Source organism: Nerophis lumbriciformis, linkage group LG01, assembly GCF_033978685.3.
Source record: "Nerophis lumbriciformis linkage group LG01, RoL_Nlum_v2.1, whole genome shotgun sequence".
Lineage (NCBI taxonomy): Eukaryota > Metazoa > Chordata > Actinopteri > Syngnathiformes > Syngnathidae > Nerophis > Nerophis lumbriciformis.
In genome coordinates this window covers 44,335,693-44,357,500 of record NC_084548.2, presented here as the reverse complement: position 1 = coordinate 44,357,500, position 21,808 = coordinate 44,335,693, and the positions used below count along the sequence as shown (strand labels likewise).

Sequence of the window (21,808 nt, the reverse complement as noted above, 5' to 3'; positions counted from 1 at the left end):
GTTCTCAACATTGGTAAAGCCGAAGGAGTGTGCTGTGTGTAGTGGGAGCATACTGCCAATGACCATGCAGTGTCACTCCACTTTTATAAGCAATGTTATTTTGGGGGGGGGGCTGTCATTCCCCAAAGGAGATTATACGTCTGAACTGTCAACACATTCTAATAAAAGTGCAAGTAAGCTGCTGAACCAATATCATCATTGTGTTATTGCTTTTGCGACACCAGAAGAAGTCACAGTAACGGACAGCAGGTGGCAGCAAAACCACAGACTATTAAATTCATACAAGCCATGGGAAGCCTTTAAGATGTCCACTGATCCCAAAATATCCACAAAGAGGCATGCAAATGTCTCGCCACTCACTGCATACTAATACACACAAACACACATATACATATATATATATATATATATATATATATATATATATATATATATATATATATATATATATATACATATATATATATATATACCACAAGGCTTCTTTCAGGAACAAAAACCTGCGAAATACCACAGAACTCAGCAAACACATTTGGGACCTCAAAGACAATAATGTTGAATATTCAATAACATGGCAAATTCTTGCATCCAGCACACCTTACAATAGTGGCAATAAAAGATGCAACCTATGCTTGAAAGAGAAACTGTTTATTATTTACCGTCCAGACCTGTCATCCCTCAACAAGCGCAGCGAAATTGTAACAACATGCCGCCATAGACGGAAACACCTCCTAGGTAACACATGAGCCAATCACCACGCCCCTAGGCCAGCCTGTACCCACCCACTCTGTGCCCTATATAAACCATGGTATGCGAATGCTCCCATTAAAATCTCCTGACGATTGAGGGTACCCCCCCTCATGAAACAGGCCTGTAGAGATGAAATAGTCTTGTGATTTTTTTTCCCCACACATACATATATATATATATATATATATATGTATATATATATATATGCATATGCATATACATATATATATATATATATATATATATATATATATATATATATATATATATATATATATGTATGTATATATATATATATATATATATATATATATATATATATATATATATATATATATATATATATATATATATATATATACATATACATACAAAAATAAAAAAACATAATATGAAATTAAAAAAACAAACTGGTGAAGTTAAATGGAAAATAACTTCATAGTATAATCACTGGATACATATAACAATTTAATAAAAATTTTTTCTTTTAAAAAAATTTTTTCTTTCCATGATGGCACGTGAGGCCCCACCTCACCTGCCTCCCCTGACTGCACGTCACTGATACATACATATATATATATATATATGTATATATATATTATATATATGTAATATATATATATATATACATATATATATATATACAGTATATATATATATATATATATATATATATATATATATATATATATATATATATATATATATATATATATATATATATATATATATATATATATATATACATATGCATATATATATATACATTTCGGACACAGCTTCTCATTCAATGCGTTTTCTTTATTTTCATTTACATTGTAGATTGTCACTGAAGGTGTCAAAACTATGAATAAACACATGTGGAGTTATGTACTTAACAAAAAAAGGTGAAATAACTGAAAACATGTTTTATATTCTAGTTTCGTCAAAATAGCCACCCTTTGCTCGGATTGCTGCTTTGCACACTCTTGGCATTCTCTCGATGAGCTTCAAGCACACCTGTAAAGTGAAAACCATTTCAGGTGACTACATCTTGAAGCAAAGGGTGGCTATTTTGAAGAAACTATAATAAAAAACATGTTTTCAGTTATTTCACCTTTTTTTGTTAAGTACAGTCCAGATATACAGTGTGTAAGTCCTGCCTGCCACTAAATACAACATTACTGTGGGGCCTGCTTGTCTTGTGCAAAGCTGCTGCCATGTCCATTGTAAACATTTAGAAGGATTTCACGGTATTTATTAAAAAAATTTGCACAGTAAATTACTGTAATCAAAATGTAATGATTGCAATTGATTGTAAAAGTAAAAAATATATATGATACCTTTGTATTTCACAGCAATTACCTGTCAGTTCACAGTAAAAATACTGCAATCGTAGTTCTCTGTAATATCACAACAAATGATTGTAAATTTAAACAAATTTGTTGTGTCTTAAGGGGTTCTGTAGACTATGTGGCACAATGTTGTGCAGTAGGGGGCGATATGTTGTTAAATCCAGAGCGTAATTAACAATTAAATATTTGTAATTTTATTGTAATTAACTATAAAATTACACCTGTAAAGTTACAGCACTTAGTTGTAACTTTAATGTAAAATCACAGCTCTGCAGTTACAGTAAATTGATGTAAATGTTTGCTGTGAATTTGCTGTGAATTTACAATAAGAATTCTTACAGTGTGTTAAAAGCATATCACAGCAGATTGCTTAGCAAGGGGCCACATACAGAAAAATTGAAGGATGCAGGGCTACTTCGATACATTTGGTACATTAAAGATTTTCACACCAATCCAATGTAGGTGATTATATGCAAAGCTATTGGAAAAAACACCAACATCTTACCTTTCTGCTATGGACCATGGGTCTCAAACCCATGCCTCGGGGGCCATTTGCGGCCCGCGAGACGATTTTTTTGTGGGCCCCCACCTAATATGAAAGTTTAAAATCAGTGCGGCCCGCGACTTTTGTATAGATGGCACTTTACGTGTTGTGTGTGGAGCTTAACGAACCTACAAATCACAGTGGAGTATATAGCTCTCGGGGGCAGGACATGGACCGGGCTTGACGCAAGCAGAGAAACATTTCTCAATGAGTGAAAGTTACAGCAGCGTTGCCATGGTGAGTTTTCTTCCATGCCTTCCATGCCTGGCTGGCTGCCTTGTTTCTATTGGGCACACAAAGACAGTCATACCAGTGCGTTGCGTTTATAACACTTCCAAAAAATATATTTTTATTGCTAATATATTTTATTGAATTTTACAGTTCAAATCACATTTGACAGTCATACTTTGCTCACACAGACCCTTCATACATGCACACATCCAGTCATACACACTCACATGCACACTTGAGGAGAGAGGTGCACATTATTAGAAAAAATACCCAGATATTGTATATATATTTATCCATCTTGCACTGGCTCAGGATCAGCAGAGGACCCAGACTATAGCAAGATGGATGAATATTCCTCGGCATCAAGGATCCTCAGGAAGTGATCACTAGATCACCTCCCGGGGACCTCTCCACCGTTCACACTTAAAAAAGAAGAAGAAAGTCACATTTTTGTGGCTTGATCACATGCAAAAAAAAAAAAAAAAAAAAAGTCACAAAAAAAACAAGTAAACCGTGACAAAACCATATCAAAAGTGACACAAAAAAGCAATAGTAGTGTGGGAACAACAATAATAAAAAAGGAATACAACTACAAAAAAGATACGGCAATTTTTTAAAATGTCTATAAGTTATGATTCAGTATATGTCAGTAAAGACTTGCAAGTTAGTTCCCATTTATTCATATTTGTAGAGTTTATAAGATATAATATATATAAAACATATTTTTAAGTTGCTGCCCAGCAGGACATTATACGCATATGTCTCCTTCTGACAAAATAAATCAAAGTGATGCGTACGTGGCGGGATAAAAGAAAAGTAAGGAACTCAATGTAGCCTAATGAAGTCTGCAGTAACATAGCAACACCTGTCCATCAGCAATATATATTATATTTTATTATGATAATATTAATAGTAATAATAATAAGTATAATAGTGTTGTATCAATATTATTTCTTGATTTATTTATTTATTTATTTTTGTCTTATTTTGTGCTAAAATATTAAAAATAAAGACATTTGAGCACATTGGAATTTTTTTAACAAAGCTTTTTGTGGATCAACCCCACCCAGACTCGGCCTCTAGCAGCCCCCCGGTAAATTGAGTTTGAGACCCCTGCTATAGACAAAGTAATTTGTAATATTTTAATTTTTTTTGTTTATCTGTGTTGGCCCTGCGATGAGGTGGTGACTTGTCCAGGGTGTACCCCACCTTCTGCCCCTAGTGCAGCTGAGATAGGCTCCAGCACCCCCCGTCACCCCGAAAGGGACATGCGGTAGAAAATGGATGGATGGATGGATGTTTACAATATGCTTAAGGCTGATTAAAATCGAGCTCCTGGCCAAAAATGGCCCCTGAGCCGCACTTCGAATACCATGGCCAATTTAGGCGACAGCTTTAAACAACTGCACTTTTCTCTGTAAGACTTAAAACTGCTGGAGTTGTTGTTAACTTTGTCATCTATTAAAAATATAAATGTTTTTTCAAACATGCTCTTCCTCTCGAGATTCACAGGCTCCTGAAGGTGTAAAGCTACTTCATGAGGAAAGAAGCTGGCTGTGGATACATCTTCAAAATAAAATACCATTTTCCATCCATCCATCCATTTTCAACCGCTTATTCCCTATACAATTAAATTATCTCCAGTTTCCTCGCAAAAAAGAAATGAAAATATTTAGATGTACTACACATAACACATATTGACATATACATTGAAATGATAATGCATATGGTTACGACATTTTATACATCTTGCCAATTTCACATTTCCCAATTTCACATTTCAACATGTCCGAAAAGAGTAGGAAAGAGCAGAGTTAATTTATTCCTATTCTTTTTTTCTGTTTCATAGCAATTGCTAGCACATGTTTCTTCACTTCCTGTGCCTAATCTCTAACACAAACAAATAGATAAACAACGAATAAGTAAATAAATAAATGATCAACCAAGTTCTCATGAATAAATAGTTAAGGAAGTTGTTATTGACATAATGAGATAATAATAATAATAATAATAATAATAATAATAATAATCAATTGAAATGGATTTATATGCATTTGAAAAATAAATATGAATCAGCAAATAACAATTAAATGAATAATTATAGCTATGTATATAAAGTAAACTAAAATGCTCAGTAAGTAAATAAAACGTAAGTTTCACACAAAAAATAACTAAAAACAATATTTTGACACATTTGGTTTATGTCCCGTGTTAAAGGAAATGTCCAAACTGAATCAAACGTAGAAATAAAACTTTCAAAACAAATTCCACAATATAAATACATCATGTGACAAAATATAATAACACAATATAATACAGCACAGCTAGCATGAAACCAACACTCCATGTCTTGTGTTATAGCAAAAAAGGAAAAAAAATAAAAATAATAATAATATTTTTTAAATAATGCAGCAGCCAGCATGAAACACACAATACAACCCTTTACTACTGTAACAGTGGACTCTAAAACAAAACGTCTTATCGTTCAAATAATACATGCTCTTGATGTCTTTATCTGAGTTTTCTGTTATAAATTCCTTCAGCGCCCTACTCGTTTTATTTTGAAAGTCCGGACCAGAAGTTCCACATTACGGGGAACTTGACGCTGGAGCCAGCGCTGCAGAGGCAAAAGCACACAGTAATATAGCAGTCCAGACGCGCAGCAAACCGACCCGCCATGTCTTTGGAGCTCTTATATCACGGATTAACGGTAAAACACCTGTTTGAAAAGTAACAAAAGACGCTATCTGTTCGTGTTTGAGCACCACAGGCGCAAATAGAGGCGCACTTTCGAGACTTGCTTGTGTCCTCTTGGACTTTTGGACAATCGCTGAAAAATTATTGTCGTTTCTGATGAGCTTTCTCCCCTTCGAGACGAGTAAGTAATTAACCGCTGCTGGATGAACACGAACACGGAGTCTGGCATTGGTGGGACGGGTGCAAGACTTCAAGGATGTAGTTTCTGAGGACCTGAGAGGAGCATCCGGATCTGAATAATAAACTTCGTAAGGCAACTTTGCTTACTTTATATACCGTGAAAACGCATCAACCATGGGTTGAAAGAAACGTTGTGCTCGGTGAGGATCTTCAGTGTGGGAGGGAGAACCATCTTCTGAGTTATGTAATGATTGACTCTGCCTGATCATTACTGATAGATCTTAATCAGAGAGGCCACAGTGCGTGTGTGTATGGATTCATTTTAATCTTAGACATCTTTCAAAGTACTTTGAGATACCTCCTTCATAGAATTGCGTTTGATTCTTTTCTTCAGTGATGGCCTGCACTAGTAAAGTATTCCATGCTGGTTTGGCATGCTCCTGGCTGCAGGAAATTAGACAATCTACTGTTTCTTCAGCTCACTTATCGGCGTTGAACCTTCTTCTCCGCATGGCAACATCTCAAAGAGCTTCTAAGATGCTCTAAGGTTTACGTTTGCCCTCACATTCGACACTATGTAGTCATCCTGACATTTTACTTCTGTCATTGCTTCTTTCTGAACACCTGACGCTAAAAGTTCATCTAATCCAGAGCCTCCGTTGGTCCCTCCCTCCCCCCCACTCATCAGGGCTGGTGGGGGGGGTGGATCGCGACCCCTTGGGGTTGAAGCCGCGGTGGATACTTCCACCGCCAAAGGCAGGGCTTCCGCCATGGAGGCCAGCCCGGAGAGCCCCAACCGGGCTGTGGAGTACCTCCTGGAACTCAATAACATCATTGAGAGCCAGGCCAAGCTCTTGGAGACCCAACGGCGGCGCATCGAGGAGCTGGAAGGCCAGCTAGACCGGGTCAAGCAGGAGAACCAGGGTCTGAGGCAGGATAGCAGCCCTCGCACCCCCGGCTCGGACACCCCGGAACAGAACCACAGTCACAACCAGCCTCTGTCGCTTCCCATCCATCATGACGGGGACTGCGGCACCTCCTCAGCTCAGACCAAAACAGGATCCGCCACCACACCTGCAGGGTCCAGGGAGAGAAGGACCCACACCAGGCTGACCCGTGGCCTTTCCTGTGGCTCATCCACCGCTGAGAGAGACCGCCTTGAACGCACCGACAGCACAGACACCAACACCAGCTCCACCATTCGCAGAAAGTAAGTTGTTTTCACACATTTAGGAAGCTGCTTTTCAATTATCTATGTCATGGACTTTTAACAGTAGGAGTCTCATTAGTAACTGTACTGTATGACGGGTTCTTAACCTTTTTTACTTTAGGGCCCAACTTTTCCACTACAGAGGGAAAGGGGACCCACACAAATATTAGTACTGAGTCAGTCATTTTTACTCTTGATTTTATTTGTATTCAATAATTATATCGGAATCAGAAATACTTTAATAATCTTAATAATTATATCTAACCTATAACTAACCTACTTAAAGTTGAACAGGGTAAACCTTATCAAGCGATATGAAATCATGTGTTAATCATAAAGACTATTATCAAGGCTTAGGTCCGATTACAAAAATAAATACTAAATATACTGCAAAAAATGGGACTCATTAAAAGTGATGAAAAATACATCCATCCATCCATTTTCTACCGCTTATTCCCTTTGGGTTTGCGGGGGGCGCTGGAGCCTATCTCAGCTTACAATATAATTGTTTTGGGCTTAGACAAACAACATTCACACTCACATTCACACACTAGGGCCAATTTAGTGTTGCCAATCAAACTATCCCCAGGTGCATGTCTTTGGAGGTGGGAGGAAGTCGGAGTACCCGGAAAGCAACCCACGCAGTCACGGGTAGAACATGCAAACTCCACACAGAAAGACCCCAAGCCCGGGTATTGAACCCAGGACCTTCGTATTGTGAGGAACATGCATATCTGTGTTGGCCCTGCGATGAGGTTGCGACTTGTCCAGGGTGTACCTCGCCTACTGCCCGAATACAGCTGAGATAGGCTCCAACACCCCCCCGCCACCTCGAAAGGGACAAGCGGTAGAAAATGGACGGATTGATGGATGTTTTGGGCCAAAATAAAATAATAATAAATAATATATATATTTCTTAACTCAACTGCCAATAAACTAAAAGTGAAAATGAAAATATATCTTCACCACTTTCGTAATAATTTTTGCGCTTAAAAAACTTCTCTATGACTTTAGCTCCAGGCTTCTTCTGTTTGTTTGATATTGTCATTACTGCCACAAGTGTTGCAAAAATGAGTATCACTGCGGCCCATTGGACCACAGCTGAGAAACAGATATTTTTTGGTTTTACTTATATACAGTGCATCGGGAAAGTATTCACAGCTCTTCACTTTTTCCACTTTTTATGTTACAGCCTTATTCCAAAATGGAATACATTAATTTTTGTCCTCTACAGCCAATACCCTTTAATGACAATGTTTTTTTTTTTTTTTAATTCCTCGCAAATTTATTAAAAATAAAAACTAAAAACATGTACATAAGTATTCAGAGTCTTTGCTCAATATTTTGTTGCTGCACCTTTGGCAACAATTACAGCCTTAAGTCTTTTTGAGGCGTGGCGAAGTTGGTAGAGTGGCCGTGCCAGCAATCGGAGGGTTGCTGGTTACTGGGGTTCAATCCCCACCTTCTACCATCCTAGTTGTGTCCTTGGGCAAGACACTTCACCCCTTGCTCCTGATGGCTGCTGGTTAGCGCCTTGCATGGCAGCTCCCGCCATCAGTGTGTGAATGTGTGTGTGAATGGGTGAATGTGGTAATACTGTCAAAGCGCTTTGAGTACCTTGAAGGTAGAAAAGCGCTATACAAGTATAACCCATTTATCATTTATTTATAATACAATGCCACGAGCTTGGCACACCTATATTTGGGCAGTTTCACCCATTCCTCTTTGCCCATTCCTCTTTGCAGCACCTCTCAAGCTCCATCAAGTTGGATTGGATAAGTTAGTTTTCATCCAGGATGTCTCTGTACATTGCTGCATTCATCTTTCCCTCTATCTTGACTCGTCTCCCAGTTCCTGCCGCTGAAAAACATCCCCACAGCATGATGCTGCCACCACCATGCGCCACTATAGGGATGGTATTGGCCTGGTGATGACCAGTGCCTGGTTTCCTCCAAACATGATGCCAGGCATTCAGAATCAGAATCAGAAATAATTTGTTAATCCCTGGGGGAAATTCGGGTGTCACCGTTGCTCCTCATGTATACAGTATTAGGAAAATAAAATTGAAATAATAAAAAAGGCAATATAATAAAATATGCAATAAACAAAAGTAGCAAGTCGGACTACTATGATATGATATACAGATATACAATATTTGCATGGTGAATTTGCCAGATGAGCTGTGGGAAACAGGTTTTTCACATTTTAGACATGCAAGTGGTAAAATTCACGCCATAAAGTTCAATCTTCATCCCTTCAGACCACCGAATCATCTAAGAGTCTTTCAGGTACATTTTGCAAATCTTTTACTAAGGAATGGCTTTCCCCTGGCCAATACACCATACAGGCCTGATTGGTGGATTGCTGCAGATATGGTTGTCCTTCTGGAATGTTCTCCTCTCTCCCCAGAGGAATACTGTAGCTCTGACAGAGTGACCATCGGGTTCTTGGTCACCTCCAGGACAAGACTAAGATGAATCCAGTAATGTACAGAGACATCCTGGAAGAAAACCAATGCTTCCCATCCAACCTGATGGAGCTTGAGAGGTGCTGCAAAGAGGAATGGGCGGAACTGCCCAAATATACCTGTATGTGCCAAGATTGTGGCGTTTTATTCAAAAAGACTTGAGGATGTACCCGGTAATTGTTGCCAAAGGTGCATCAACAAAGTATTGAGCAAATGCTGTAAGTACTTATATACGTGTGATTATTTTTTAGCTTTTTATTTTTAGTAAATTGGCAAAATAAAAACTAAAAACTTTAACATTGTCATTGTAGGGTATTGTCAGTAGAATTTTGAGGACAAAAATGAAATAATTCCATTTTAGAACAATACTGTAAGGTAACAGAATGTGGAAAAAGTGAAGCACTGTGAATACTTTCTGAAACAAATCTGTGTTATTAGTTAATAGTAATAACATATATTTTTCCTGTATTGTATTGTTTTGCTCTGTTTTTCCAATTGTTGCTCTTTATTTTAAAAGGTAATGCAGGCTACACTACATTCTGCCCTCCCTTAATTTTGGGATTTAGTTTGCCAAATATGTAAAGAGTTTTTTGAGTTAAAGATGACAAAAATAACTTGTGGTGGTAGAAGATAATGTACCTCCAAAAAAGTTGGGGCCAGCGGGGTTTGCGAGGAATTGTTTTATGACCGGAAGTTAGGGGGGTTTATGCCCCCCTGCCCCCAGGAAGTGGGCGTGGCTTCCACATACCTCTAAAAAAGAGGGGGTCAGCGGGGGATTGATTTTAATCTTGTAGTTTTTTTTTACGCTGTCCGCCATCTTAATTGTGTAGTGTTTTAGTGTATTTCTATCAAGTCAGTCTAATTTTTTTAATCAATAATAGAGACACGTATTGTTTTTAAGCATTTTTTAAGCTAACTTAAACCCATCAAAGGTAGTTTTGTAACAGTTTCAGTAGCAGAGAATGAAAATACTCTAATTCAGGCATCGCTTTAAAGGACCCCTATTTTCCACAAGGCAATTCACTTGCTTAAACATTTACCTTTTATTATCCTTCTGTATTTTAGTTTTATGTTTAAACTCATTGTTTTGGTACAAGGTGACCTATAACTCAACTGTCCCAAATGATACCTCTATTAACATCGTAAACACATACGCTGCAGTTTTTCGATCAAAGTAACACTATCACAATTCTTCTTATTCCAAATTTCAAAGGAATTTTCACAGGGAGGAATCGGAGGCACCATCAAAGTGACACTATCACAGTTGTTGTTCAAATTTCAAATGGCGATATTATCATTTTGTATCTTAGATTTCTGTTTAAACTCAATGTTTTGCTGCAAGGTGACCTATAGCTCGACTGTCTTAAATAATACATCTATAAACATCGTAAACACATACACCGCAGTTTCCAATTGTTCTCATTCAAATTTCAAAGGAATTTTCACAGGAAAGAATTAAGGAGGCCAAATGGTAATGTTCTACAGAAAGCATTATCGCTCTTTACTATTTTGCTTTATTTTCCTGGATATATGATGACTTAACTTGATATGTTTAATTATATAAAAATAGCGGTAATTTTTAAGCCACATAGATTTTTAATATTAATTAACACTATTTTTAATTGTCTCTCATTACACTGTAGGAATATTGGTGTTTTTCCTCTATTTCTATTTATTCTTTATATGTTTAACTTTTTTAAGGGTTTTGGTCCTAAATTATCTCAGTAAGATATTACAGCCTGTTGCTGAGATTTTATGACCTATTTTGAGTAAAACATGCTTAAAACTAGAATATCAAGTGTTGCAAATCTGTCATCAACACTCACAAGTATAAAACTACTTTTTTAAAGAAATAATTTCTTATTTCAAGCATGAACAAAAAAAAACATGATTTTGACACAATTGTGTCTCATAATTAAAACAGATGACAGCCAAATTGACTTTGCTGTTTTATTTTCAATGAAACAATAGAAAATACGTACTCATATAGTAGTACAGTTGGCACAGTACAGTAAACTGACAGTTAATATTTAAACATTCAACATTTGACATTTCAAACAATTTGAACAGAAATAGTTCATGTACATTCAGATAAATTCCTCAAAATTACAATTAAAACATTTTTGGGCAGGGGCCGGGCTTTATATATTCGCATTAATTGACTGAAAGAGCACACACTTGGCGCGATGATGTCATGTTATCGATGGAAAAAAGCATTTTTAGACCATATGATTTGCCTGAGCGGCTAGGAGACCCCGAGAGTAACAAGCGGTTGCCTTGTTGCCTTTCCATTAAGAACAATAAATTAGTTTTAGTATAAGTTTGCTGGTTTCAAGAAATGTAATGCCGAGCGCATATCATTGTGTCAAGGTAATGGCACTAGCATTTACTTAATTTAAGAATATTTTTCAACATATTGAGCAAAAAGGTCTCTTTTTTTTCTACCAAGAAAAGTGCACTTGTTATTAGTGAGAATTTACTTATTTTAAGGTATTTTTGAGTTCATTGAGGTTAGCTAATTTGACTTGTTTTGGAAAGTCTTGACAAGTCAAATTTTCTTGTTCTATTGGCGGGTAATTTTGCTTAGTTCAAATAAAATACCGGTACCCCTAATTTTTGTAATTTTTTTTCTTGTTTTTGAACACTGAGTTTTTGCAGTGTAGTAACGTGAAAATTAAGGTAGTTTACTTAGGCTTGTACAAATGCATACCTTTCTCTTAAACTTTCTCTCCTTACTTTTATCGGGTGCCAACTTTGTTTAGGTACGCCGCCAGCCGTAGCGCTGCTCACAGGTGATTCAGATGCATGACGCATTTTTATATTTGAGATGTTCTTCACACCTATCATGGCCAATAGTATGTATGTAGTAGACTATATACTGTGTACCATTCATACAATATTTTACTTAATTTTGTTTTCATGTAAAAAACAAAAAAACAACGTATCTTTAATGTGTGACAGCTTTTATTTTGCCGTGGCGGTGCGCCAGCATTATTTACATGTAGGGGAAACCCTGTATTGGCAGGTGGACTTTATTTATCCCACATGGATTAATTGAGGCCATTGAAAACGTCTTGAGTTGTTTTCATAGTACCGGCATGTTTGGGGTCATGCATCTGCACTGTGAAGTTCTCTCATATCACTTGTGTATCATTTGTGTGAAAAATACATGTTCAGTCACATCATCACTGAACACCTTACATGTCCATGCCAGCACAGAGCTTCCACCATGTGCCACCACCATTTTGTCTTTACAGAGTAAAGAATTCTGACATTTTTTGTGGACTACATTAGTTGTGCTTTTTTTTGACAAAAATGGACTAATCTGATAATTTGATGATATCCATCTCTAATATAGAGTTATGTTTTATGGTATGCTTCACTTGCATTGAGATCTTCAGGAAAAAACAAAAACATCTGACCGTTAAAATGCGAGTCAATTTCCACTAGAGGTTCTCTGATAAAAATGTTTGTAATTCCTAAGTGGAAAATGCCATATTTTTGTAAAACCTATTTTACTAAAGCTTAAACGCCACACTTCATTCGCATATTAATTGTTGTTTTTTTTGTTTTTTTTCAAATTCATAGTGGTGGTTTGTAAAGATCAGATCCTAAATACAAATACTTAAGGTGTCATCTTACATCATAACCAATTTTGATGGGCCTGCTATCTGTGCTGTGAAACTCTGGCCGAGGGTTGATTGAAGCTAAAAAGCTATCATAAAACATTAGCACACTCTTGTTAGCATGTTATAATGGTAACAGGTTGCATACTTGTTTTGCAGCATGTGAATGGTTGCTTGCTCCACGGCAGGTCCATACTAAGAGCTCTGACTATATAAATGTAGTAATGCTCATTTTTGTTTGACACTGCCAATTAGCAATATGTATTTTTTTGTGTGTTGTTTGCCGCACTGCATTATATTAAGAGCTTCATTCAGCCACATTATTAACTGTCTCTATGCAAACTACAACCACAATAATAAACACACAGTTAAATGAATACTGCTCTGACAATGTCAATCAAAAGTGAGCATTATCATCATTGAAAAGGCTTCAGTTTTTGTGTTGCAACCCATCATATTGTGTAAGTGTGTCTGATGCGTGTATGGAGCTGCTCCCTCTCTATTTAATTATTTGTGTAATATCAGAATCAGAAGAGTTTTTATTGCCATTGTTTGAGAACGGGTTCACAGACTAGGAATTTTACTTGGCGCAATCGTGCAACATAAAAGACATATAACACAGAATAGAATAACATGAGCTGTAACTGAGCTATCAGATCTTGTTATTGTTCATGTGTCTGATGGCCGAGGGGAAACAACTGTTCAGGTGGCGGGAGGTGTGGGTCTGGATGGACCGTAGTCTCCTGCCCGAGGGGAGAGGGGAAAATAGTTTGTGTCCAGGGTGAGAAGAGTCAGCTGTGATCCGACCCACACGCCTCCTGGTCCTGGAGGAGAACAGGTCCTCGAGGGGTGGGAGTTTGCAGCCAATCACCTTCTCAGCAGCACGTACAATGCATTGCAGTCGATGCTTGTCCCGGACTGTGGCGCCTGGGAACCACACGGTGATGGAGGAGGTGAGGATGGACTCGATGATTGCTGAGTAGAACTGCAACAGCATCTCGGTCGGCACCTTCAGTTTTATCAGCTGCCGCAAGAAGTACATCCTCTGCTGGGCCTTCTTGATGAGGGAGCTGATGGTCGTCTCCCACTTGAGGTCCTGGGTGATGGTGGTGCCCAAGAAACGGATGGAGTCCACAATGGAGACCGGGGTGGGAGAGTCAATCAGGGTGAGGGGGGATGGTGGGGCTTTGATGTTTCTGAAGTCCAAGATCATCTCCACTGTTTTCTGGGCCTTCGGCTCCAGGTTGTTGAGGCTGCACCAGGACGCCAGCCGGTCCACCTCTCTCCTGTAGGCGGACTCGTTGCTATCCCAGATGAGCCCGATGAGAGTAGTGCGTTCGCAAACTTGAGCAGCTTTACCGACTGGTGACTGGAGGTGCAGCAGTTTGTGTACAGGGAGAAGAGCCAGGGAGAAAGTACACAGCCAGTGTTTGTGGTTCGACTGTCCGAGACAATCTTCCCCAGCCGCACGTGCTGTCTTCTGTCCGTCAGGAAGTCATTGATCCAACTGCAGAGGGAGTCGGGCACGCTGAGCTGGTAGAGCTTGTCTCGTAGCAGTCCAGGGAGGATGGTGTTGAAGGCAGAGCTGAAGTCCACAAATAGGATCCAGGCGTAGGTTCCTGGGGAGTCCAGATGCTCCAGGATGAAGTGGAGGGCCAGGTTCACTGCATCATCCACAGACCTGTTGGCTCTGTAGGCTAACTGCAGTGGGTCCAGGAGGGGGGCGGTGATGTCCTTGAGGTGGGGCAGGACCAAGCGCTCAAAGGACTTCATGACCATAGACGTCTGCGCCACAGGCCTGTAGTCATTAAGTGCTGTGATCCGTGCTTTCTTGGGGACAGGGACGATGGTGGAGGTCTTGAAACAGGACGGCACGCGGCCTAGCTCCAGATAGGTGTTAAAAATGTCAGTGAAGACAGGAGCCAGCTGATCCGCACAGTGTCTCAAGGTGGAGGGGTAGACACCATCCGGCCCGGGGGCCTTCCGCGTGTTCAGCTTCAAGAACTGCCGGCGTACATCCTCCTCTCGGATGGAGAGGGCCTTTGATGAAGTCCTGTGATGTTCTTGGAGTCCTTTAATGTAGTGCTGGAGTTGGTGGTGGTGGGGGTGATGGTGGGGGGGGAGCAGAGCTTTGATGAGCTGAAAGCCGTTCGTGACGACAGTAATATGTGTTGAGGTCCTGACCTTGTTTGCTAAAAGCTTCATTATTTTTATTTTTTTAACAAATGCACTTAATAAACATTACCATCAACAATTGTACTTTTAAAATACTTGAAATAAAAAATAAAGTTAAAATAAAAATTAAAAAAACTCTCTGCTGTTTGTCGCCAACAGCAACCAGACACCACCACACGAATTTGCAACTATGTTGCTGAAACTGTGACCACGTATTTAGAGCTCCGGGCACTCCATGTGTCCAGATGTTATACATTTTTATTACTTACACTTATTAAACGAATAATCGAACCGACTGAATATAAATCAAAGCTTTCTTCCAATTGAATTAATCGTTGCACCCCTAAGTAGGTCCACAAAAGGCCATATGTTTTTGTTAAGGTGTTTAATGGTCGTCGTGTACAACCGCTTATCGCCTTAATAGGTTATATCCATCCATCCATCCATTTTCTACCGCTTATTCCCTTTGGGGTCGCGGGGGGCGCTGGAGCCTATCTCAGCTACAATCGGGCGGAAGGCGGGGTACACCCTGGACAAGTCGCCACCTCATCGCAGGGCCAACACAGATAGACAGACAACATTCACACTCACATCCACACACTAGGGCCAATTTAGTGTTGCCAATCAACTTATCCCCAGGTGCATGTCTTTGGAAGTGGGAGGAAGCCGGAGTACCCGGAGGGAACCCACGCAGTCACGGGGAGGACATGCAAACTCCACACAGAAAGATCCCGAGCCCGGGATTGAACCCAAGACTACTCAGGACCTTCGTATTGTGAGGCAGATGCACTAACCCCTCTGCCACCGTGAAGCCCCTAATAGGTTATAGTTTAAAGTTTTTTTGTGTCTGTCTTAGCCATCCAACTCAGACCCGAGAAGCGTATGACGTGTCTCTCCAACTCAAGGCTGACCCTAAGTTAGAGTGCTGCAAGCTTTGGAAAACAGCAAGTACATCTGCCCTCATTTATCACAAACACACACACACACAAACTGGTAGACGCTGCTTTTGTTCTGGAAGCATGAAGCTTTGAGCTTTGTGAGTAGGCAGCAATTCATGTAGAAAAAAAGCCAACAGTGAAAAGGAACGTGTCAGTCGTGCATGATAAAATAATGTTAATTTTATCTGTTTACACAAGGTTCCAATCCTCTCATCAGTCTCTGATTCAGACTCCACCAAATCCCTTATCGACCCAAGATACCTCCTCTCATCCCTAGAGGTTTCTTAGTCATTAAACAGAAGCACATATTAGTTAGGTGGGCTATTAAATACAGGCCTTGAATTTTAACTTTTTAAGGTCAAGGCAAGTGTTGCCTTAAAGTAGGGCTCATATTTTAGGGCACCAAGGCAAATTGGAAAGGCACCAAGGCAAACATTATTTTCTTTCGAGGTTGCGGTAAATGTGCTAACATTTTTTGAAAGATACTTATACTGAAATCTTTTAAACAAAAATTTTTTTTTTTAAAACACACATTTAAAATGTATATCTGTACCTCAAGTAGAAAGCTGAATGTGCACGTGAAAGCAACACAAAGCATTATTAACAAAGTAATATGGCAGAAACAAAATAATACTATAAATAAATAAAAATAAATGTGAAAAATTTGCAAGATGGCCCCTTATGGATATAAGATGTAACTGCACTTTTTGTCTATATAGATAAAAATAGGGTTCATATATGAGGTCAAGTCTTATACGTAGGACTGCACGATTATGGACAAAATAATAATTAAGATTATTTTTATCAATATTGAAATCACGATTATTAATCATGACTATTCACTATGTTTGGTAAAGCAGTGTTGAGGTGGGAACGCGACGCCATCATGTAATGTGTAATATCTAATAAAAATGCTCTACATTCTGGATCTATATATTTAAAGACAAATATTTGTGTTTTTGTTCAATAATAGTATCAGCGTGTCATATTTTTTATTACATGATGCCTTTATCTCTAGTTTTACATTTTCATAGAGAGAGGTATTTAAAGGCCTACTGAAACCCACTACTACCGACCACGCAGTCTGATAGTTTATATATCAATGATGAAATCTTAACATTGCAACACATGCCAATACGGCCGGGTTAGCTTACTAAAGTGCAATTTTAAATTTTGCGCGAAATATCCTGCTGAAAACGTCTCGGTATGATGACGCCTGCGCGTGACGTCACGGGTTGTAAAGGACATTTTGGGACAGCATGGTGGCCAGCTATTAAGTCGTCTGTTTTCATCGCAGAATTCCACAGTATTCTGGATATCTGTGTTGGTGAATCTTTTGCAATTTGTTCAATGAACAATGGAGACAGCAAAGAAGAAAGCTGTAGGTGGGAAGCGGTGTATTGCGGCAGGTGTTGTGCCTGATAATGCACCCCCGCCGTAGAATGCACCCCTTGACAGTTGTGCCGGATAACACATCCGGTGTTTCATTGTTTACATTCCCGGAAGATGACAGTCAAGCTTTACCATTGGCCTGTGGAGAACTGGGACAACAGAGACTCTTACCAGGAGGACTTTGAATTGGATGCACAGACGCGGTACCGTGAGTACGCATGCAGCTGCAGCTTCCAAACATTTGATCGCTTGCCCGTACGTGCGTGCCGCTATGTGCATGTCACGTACGTAACTTTGGGGACTTTGGGGAAATATATGTGCTGTATGAACTTTGGGGAGGTGAACGGTACTTTGGGCTGTGGGATTGAGTGTGTTGTGCAGGTGTTTGAGTTGTATTGGCGGGTTATATGGTCGGGAGGGGGGAGGTGTTTGTTATGCGGGATTAATTTGTGGCATATTAAATATAAGCCTGGTTGTGTTGTGGCTAATAGAGTATATATATATCTTGTGTTTATTTACTGTTTTAGTCATTCCCAGCTGAATATCAGGTCCCACCCGCCTCTCACAGCATCTTCCCTATCTGAATCGCTCCCACTGCCCTCTAGTCCTTCACTCTCACTTTCCTCATCCACGAATCTTTCATCCTCGCTCAAATTAATGGGGAAATCGTCGCTTTCTCGGTCCGAATCGCTCTCGCTGCTGGTGGCCATGATTGTTAACAATGTGCAGATGTGAGGAGCTCCACAACCTGTGACGTCACGCTACTCGTCTGCTATTCCGGTACAGGCAAGGCTTTTTTATTAGCGACCAAAAGTTGCGAACTTTATCGTCGATGTTCTCTACTAAATCCTTTCAACAAAAATATGGCAATATTGCGAAATGATCAAGTACGACACATAGAATGGACCTGCTATCCCCGTTTAAATAAGAAAATCGCATTTTAGTAGGCCTTTAAGTTATGTACATTTACATGTACTAATGTGTGTACATGTACATGCTGTAACATGACAGATCCATTGAGAGTTTGAGTAGAAATCGGTCGTGTAGGAATTATACACCATAAAACATTAACAAAATGCTATGTCACATGAATGGTTATTAAAGTAATTACTTTGTGACATGAAAAAAACACCACTAATGTAAAAAACATGGTGTTTACATTTTGACATCAATATAAATCACAAAGCAGTTTGGCTAATGAAGATAAAGTCAAATTAACAAGCTTTGTTCTTCAACAACAACCTTCAGTGCAACAGTTTGGCCAACAGAAATAAAGAGGAGTGATACCTTACATCTAACACACAATCTTTGTGCTTCACGGACAACTCAGCCAGCGTTCATTTCGCTGAGATGACAAAACATTTTAGCTAGTATTGATGTTATTGGAACACTAACAAAGGTAGCAGTTAAATAAAGGACGAATGAACATCCCGGTAAACAAACTACAAACTTTATAAACAAGTTGTAACAACCTTCCCGACACATCGCCTGCAACATGGTAAATTTCAGTCCAAGCAGCTGACAGAAGGATGTCAGCTGCACGTTCAAAATGAAACTGCAACATCAAATATGTTTCTTTTCCAACAGCATTGTGCTCTTAATCGCACACCGAGACTCCACAGAAGTAGAAGCGATTGAAACGAAGCGATCGGCTCCGTTAGCTCTGAGGGAACATTTTCAAAACAAAGTCCATGGAGTCGCCGCCAAGTTTTCCAAGCCAAACAGGCTCAAGTGCTTATGCGCAGACTCTGCGGCGCTTCAGTATTCAGGAAGTAAGCAGTTGCCTAAAATGCATTACTAAATGACGGCTTTTCGGCAAATAAAAATTTAAACGGTGTTACTTACCGTCTGGAATTGTACCGCTGTCTATCATTATACCGTTTATCGTTACATCCCTACTCCATTAACAACTAAAAAGTCAAGGGCGGTCACGGCACGTTGTTGCGGTGAATGTTGGTCAATTTTTAGGGCATTACTGCAAATCACAAGGGCGGTCGGTTAAATTCCAGCCCTGTAAATATTATGATGGATTACACCTTGCTATTAATCTGTGGCTGTGCCACTGTTGGTGGAAGAACCAGTAGAAGCATCCTGCTGCTTTCTGGCCCCCACACTGTATATTAAACAGCCCCTAGGTCTCAAAATAACATAACCATGTATTGGGAAATTAGACGTAAGGGGCTATAAAGTTAAGAGAAAAAAGGTGTAAAACACCAACTTGCCATTTTTCAGGGTGTGTATTCTCTCTGAGTACGTAAGGGGCCTAGATCTTCCTGCAAAAAGCAGATACAAGCAAAAAGTCAAACTATGCAATGGAATAGATTCCTATACTTTATCCCCCAAAAAAAGGATTTGTCGGGTGGCATCAAGGATTATCCGTCAGTGGAGTTTCCAGACATATCGAACTATCCTGTGCTCCAGACATTATTCTTCATGACAAAACCGATGAAAACTTGGAAAAGCATACAGGTCTATAACTTCTTTGTGTGTGACTGGGTCAAGGAAATGGGTATCAAGACAATATGCATCGTTTTTGCAAGGGTAAGGATGCATTTCATTATTTAACTTTGCGTCTATAGCCATGTTTGTTGTTGTTATGAGTAGCATGTTTTTCCCTGTCTTTATCAAAATATAACTATTCAGTTCAGTTCAGTTCAGTTCAGTTTCAGTTTATTTTGAACATGCATACAATACAATATAGTGCATCACACAATTCCAGTTGTTTCATTACATTACGTCCGAAAAGGAGTAGGAAGAAGCAGAGCTTATTTAATCCTATCTCTTTTCATACCATAGCAATTTTCTCCAATGTGATTGTTCTCTGTAACAGAACAGTGAACAATAAATAATAAATAGATAATATACCATGGTAAGCATAAAAATATTAAATACATAAATAATATTTGTCTCAATATAAAAAAGAGAGAGAAAAAAAAAAAGGATTCAAGATGTTCATCATAATTCTTGTTCTGTGTACTTTGTGAACACTTGTAGTTTGAACAGTCTCTTAAACTGAATCATATTGGTGCTTTGTTTGATTTCTTTACTTAATCCATTCCATAATTTAATTCCGCATACTGATATACTAAAGGTTTTAAGTGTTGGACGAGCATACAAATGTTTTAAATTACATTTTCCTCTAAGGTTATATTTCTCCTCTTTTGTTGAGAAGAATTGTTGTACATTCTTGGGTAGCAGGTTATAGTTTGCTTTGTACATCATTTTAGCTGTTTGCAAATGCACCAAATGATTGAATTTCAATAATTGTGATTTAATAAATAAAGGGTTTGTATGTTCTCTATATCCAACATTATGTATTATTCTAATTGATCTTTTCTGTAACACCGTTAGTAAATGATGCTCACATTTGTAGTTGTTTCCCCATATTTCTACACAATAACTCAGATACTATAGATCTCAGCATTGTGTATATGCTGAAGGCTTCATTTATGATTGCTGCCTTTGGTAAAAACTAGAGATGTCCGATATTATCGGCCGATAAATGCTTTAAAATGTAATATCGGAAAATATCTGTATCGTTTTTTTTTTTATTAACGGTAGCGTTTTTATTTATTTTAATTTTTTAAATTGTTTTATTTAATTAACATAAAAAACACAAGATAAACTTACAATTAGTGCACCAACCCAAAAAACCTGCCATTCACACTCATTTACACAAAAGGGTTGTTTCTTTCTGTTATTAATATTCTGGTCCCTACATTATATATCAATATATATCAATACAGTCTGCAAGGGATACAGTCCGCAAGGTCCACTAATGGTACTAACCTTTAACAGTTAATTTTACTCATTTTCATTAATTACTATTTTCTATGTAACTGTTTTTATATTGTTTTACTTTCTTTTTTATTCAAGAAAATGTTTTTAATTTATTTATCTTATTTTATTTTATTAATTTAAAAAAAAGGACCTTATATTCACCATACCTGGTTGTCCAAATTAGGCATAATAATGTGTTAATTCCACGACTGTGTATATCGGTATCGGTTGATATCGGTATCGGTTGATATCGGTATCGGTAATTAAAGAGTTGGACAATATCGGATATCGGCAAAAAGCCATTATCGGATATCCCTAGTAAAAACTTAACTTTTTTAGGTTTTGCGTACATTTGATTTCTTTTATTTAGACTCGCCGAGTTAGTGCGTTACGAAACACTCATAGCAACAATGCGTTTTGAGAACTCCGAAACAAGATAAAACACAAATAATATTAAAAAAATGCTTCAATGGGAAATACTAAT

General features: G+C 38.5%; 1 protein-coding gene across 3 annotated transcripts in view; it reads left to right on the top strand.

Moving 5' to 3' along the window:
* Positions 1 to 5,502: 5,502 nt before the first annotated feature.
* Positions 5,503 to 21,808, top strand: part of iqsec2b (IQ motif and Sec7 domain ArfGEF 2b) — a 63,639-nt gene continuing 47,333 nt past the window's right edge. For all 3 annotated transcript variants that reach the window (XM_061983208.2, XM_061983224.2, XM_061983215.2), the window contains exon 1: positions 5,503 to 6,946. In XM_061983208.2, coding sequence (XP_061839192.2) covers positions 6,507 to 6,946 — 440 coding nt within the window. In that variant the 5' untranslated portion in view covers positions 5,503 to 6,506. The remainder of the gene's footprint in view (positions 6,947 to 21,808) is intronic.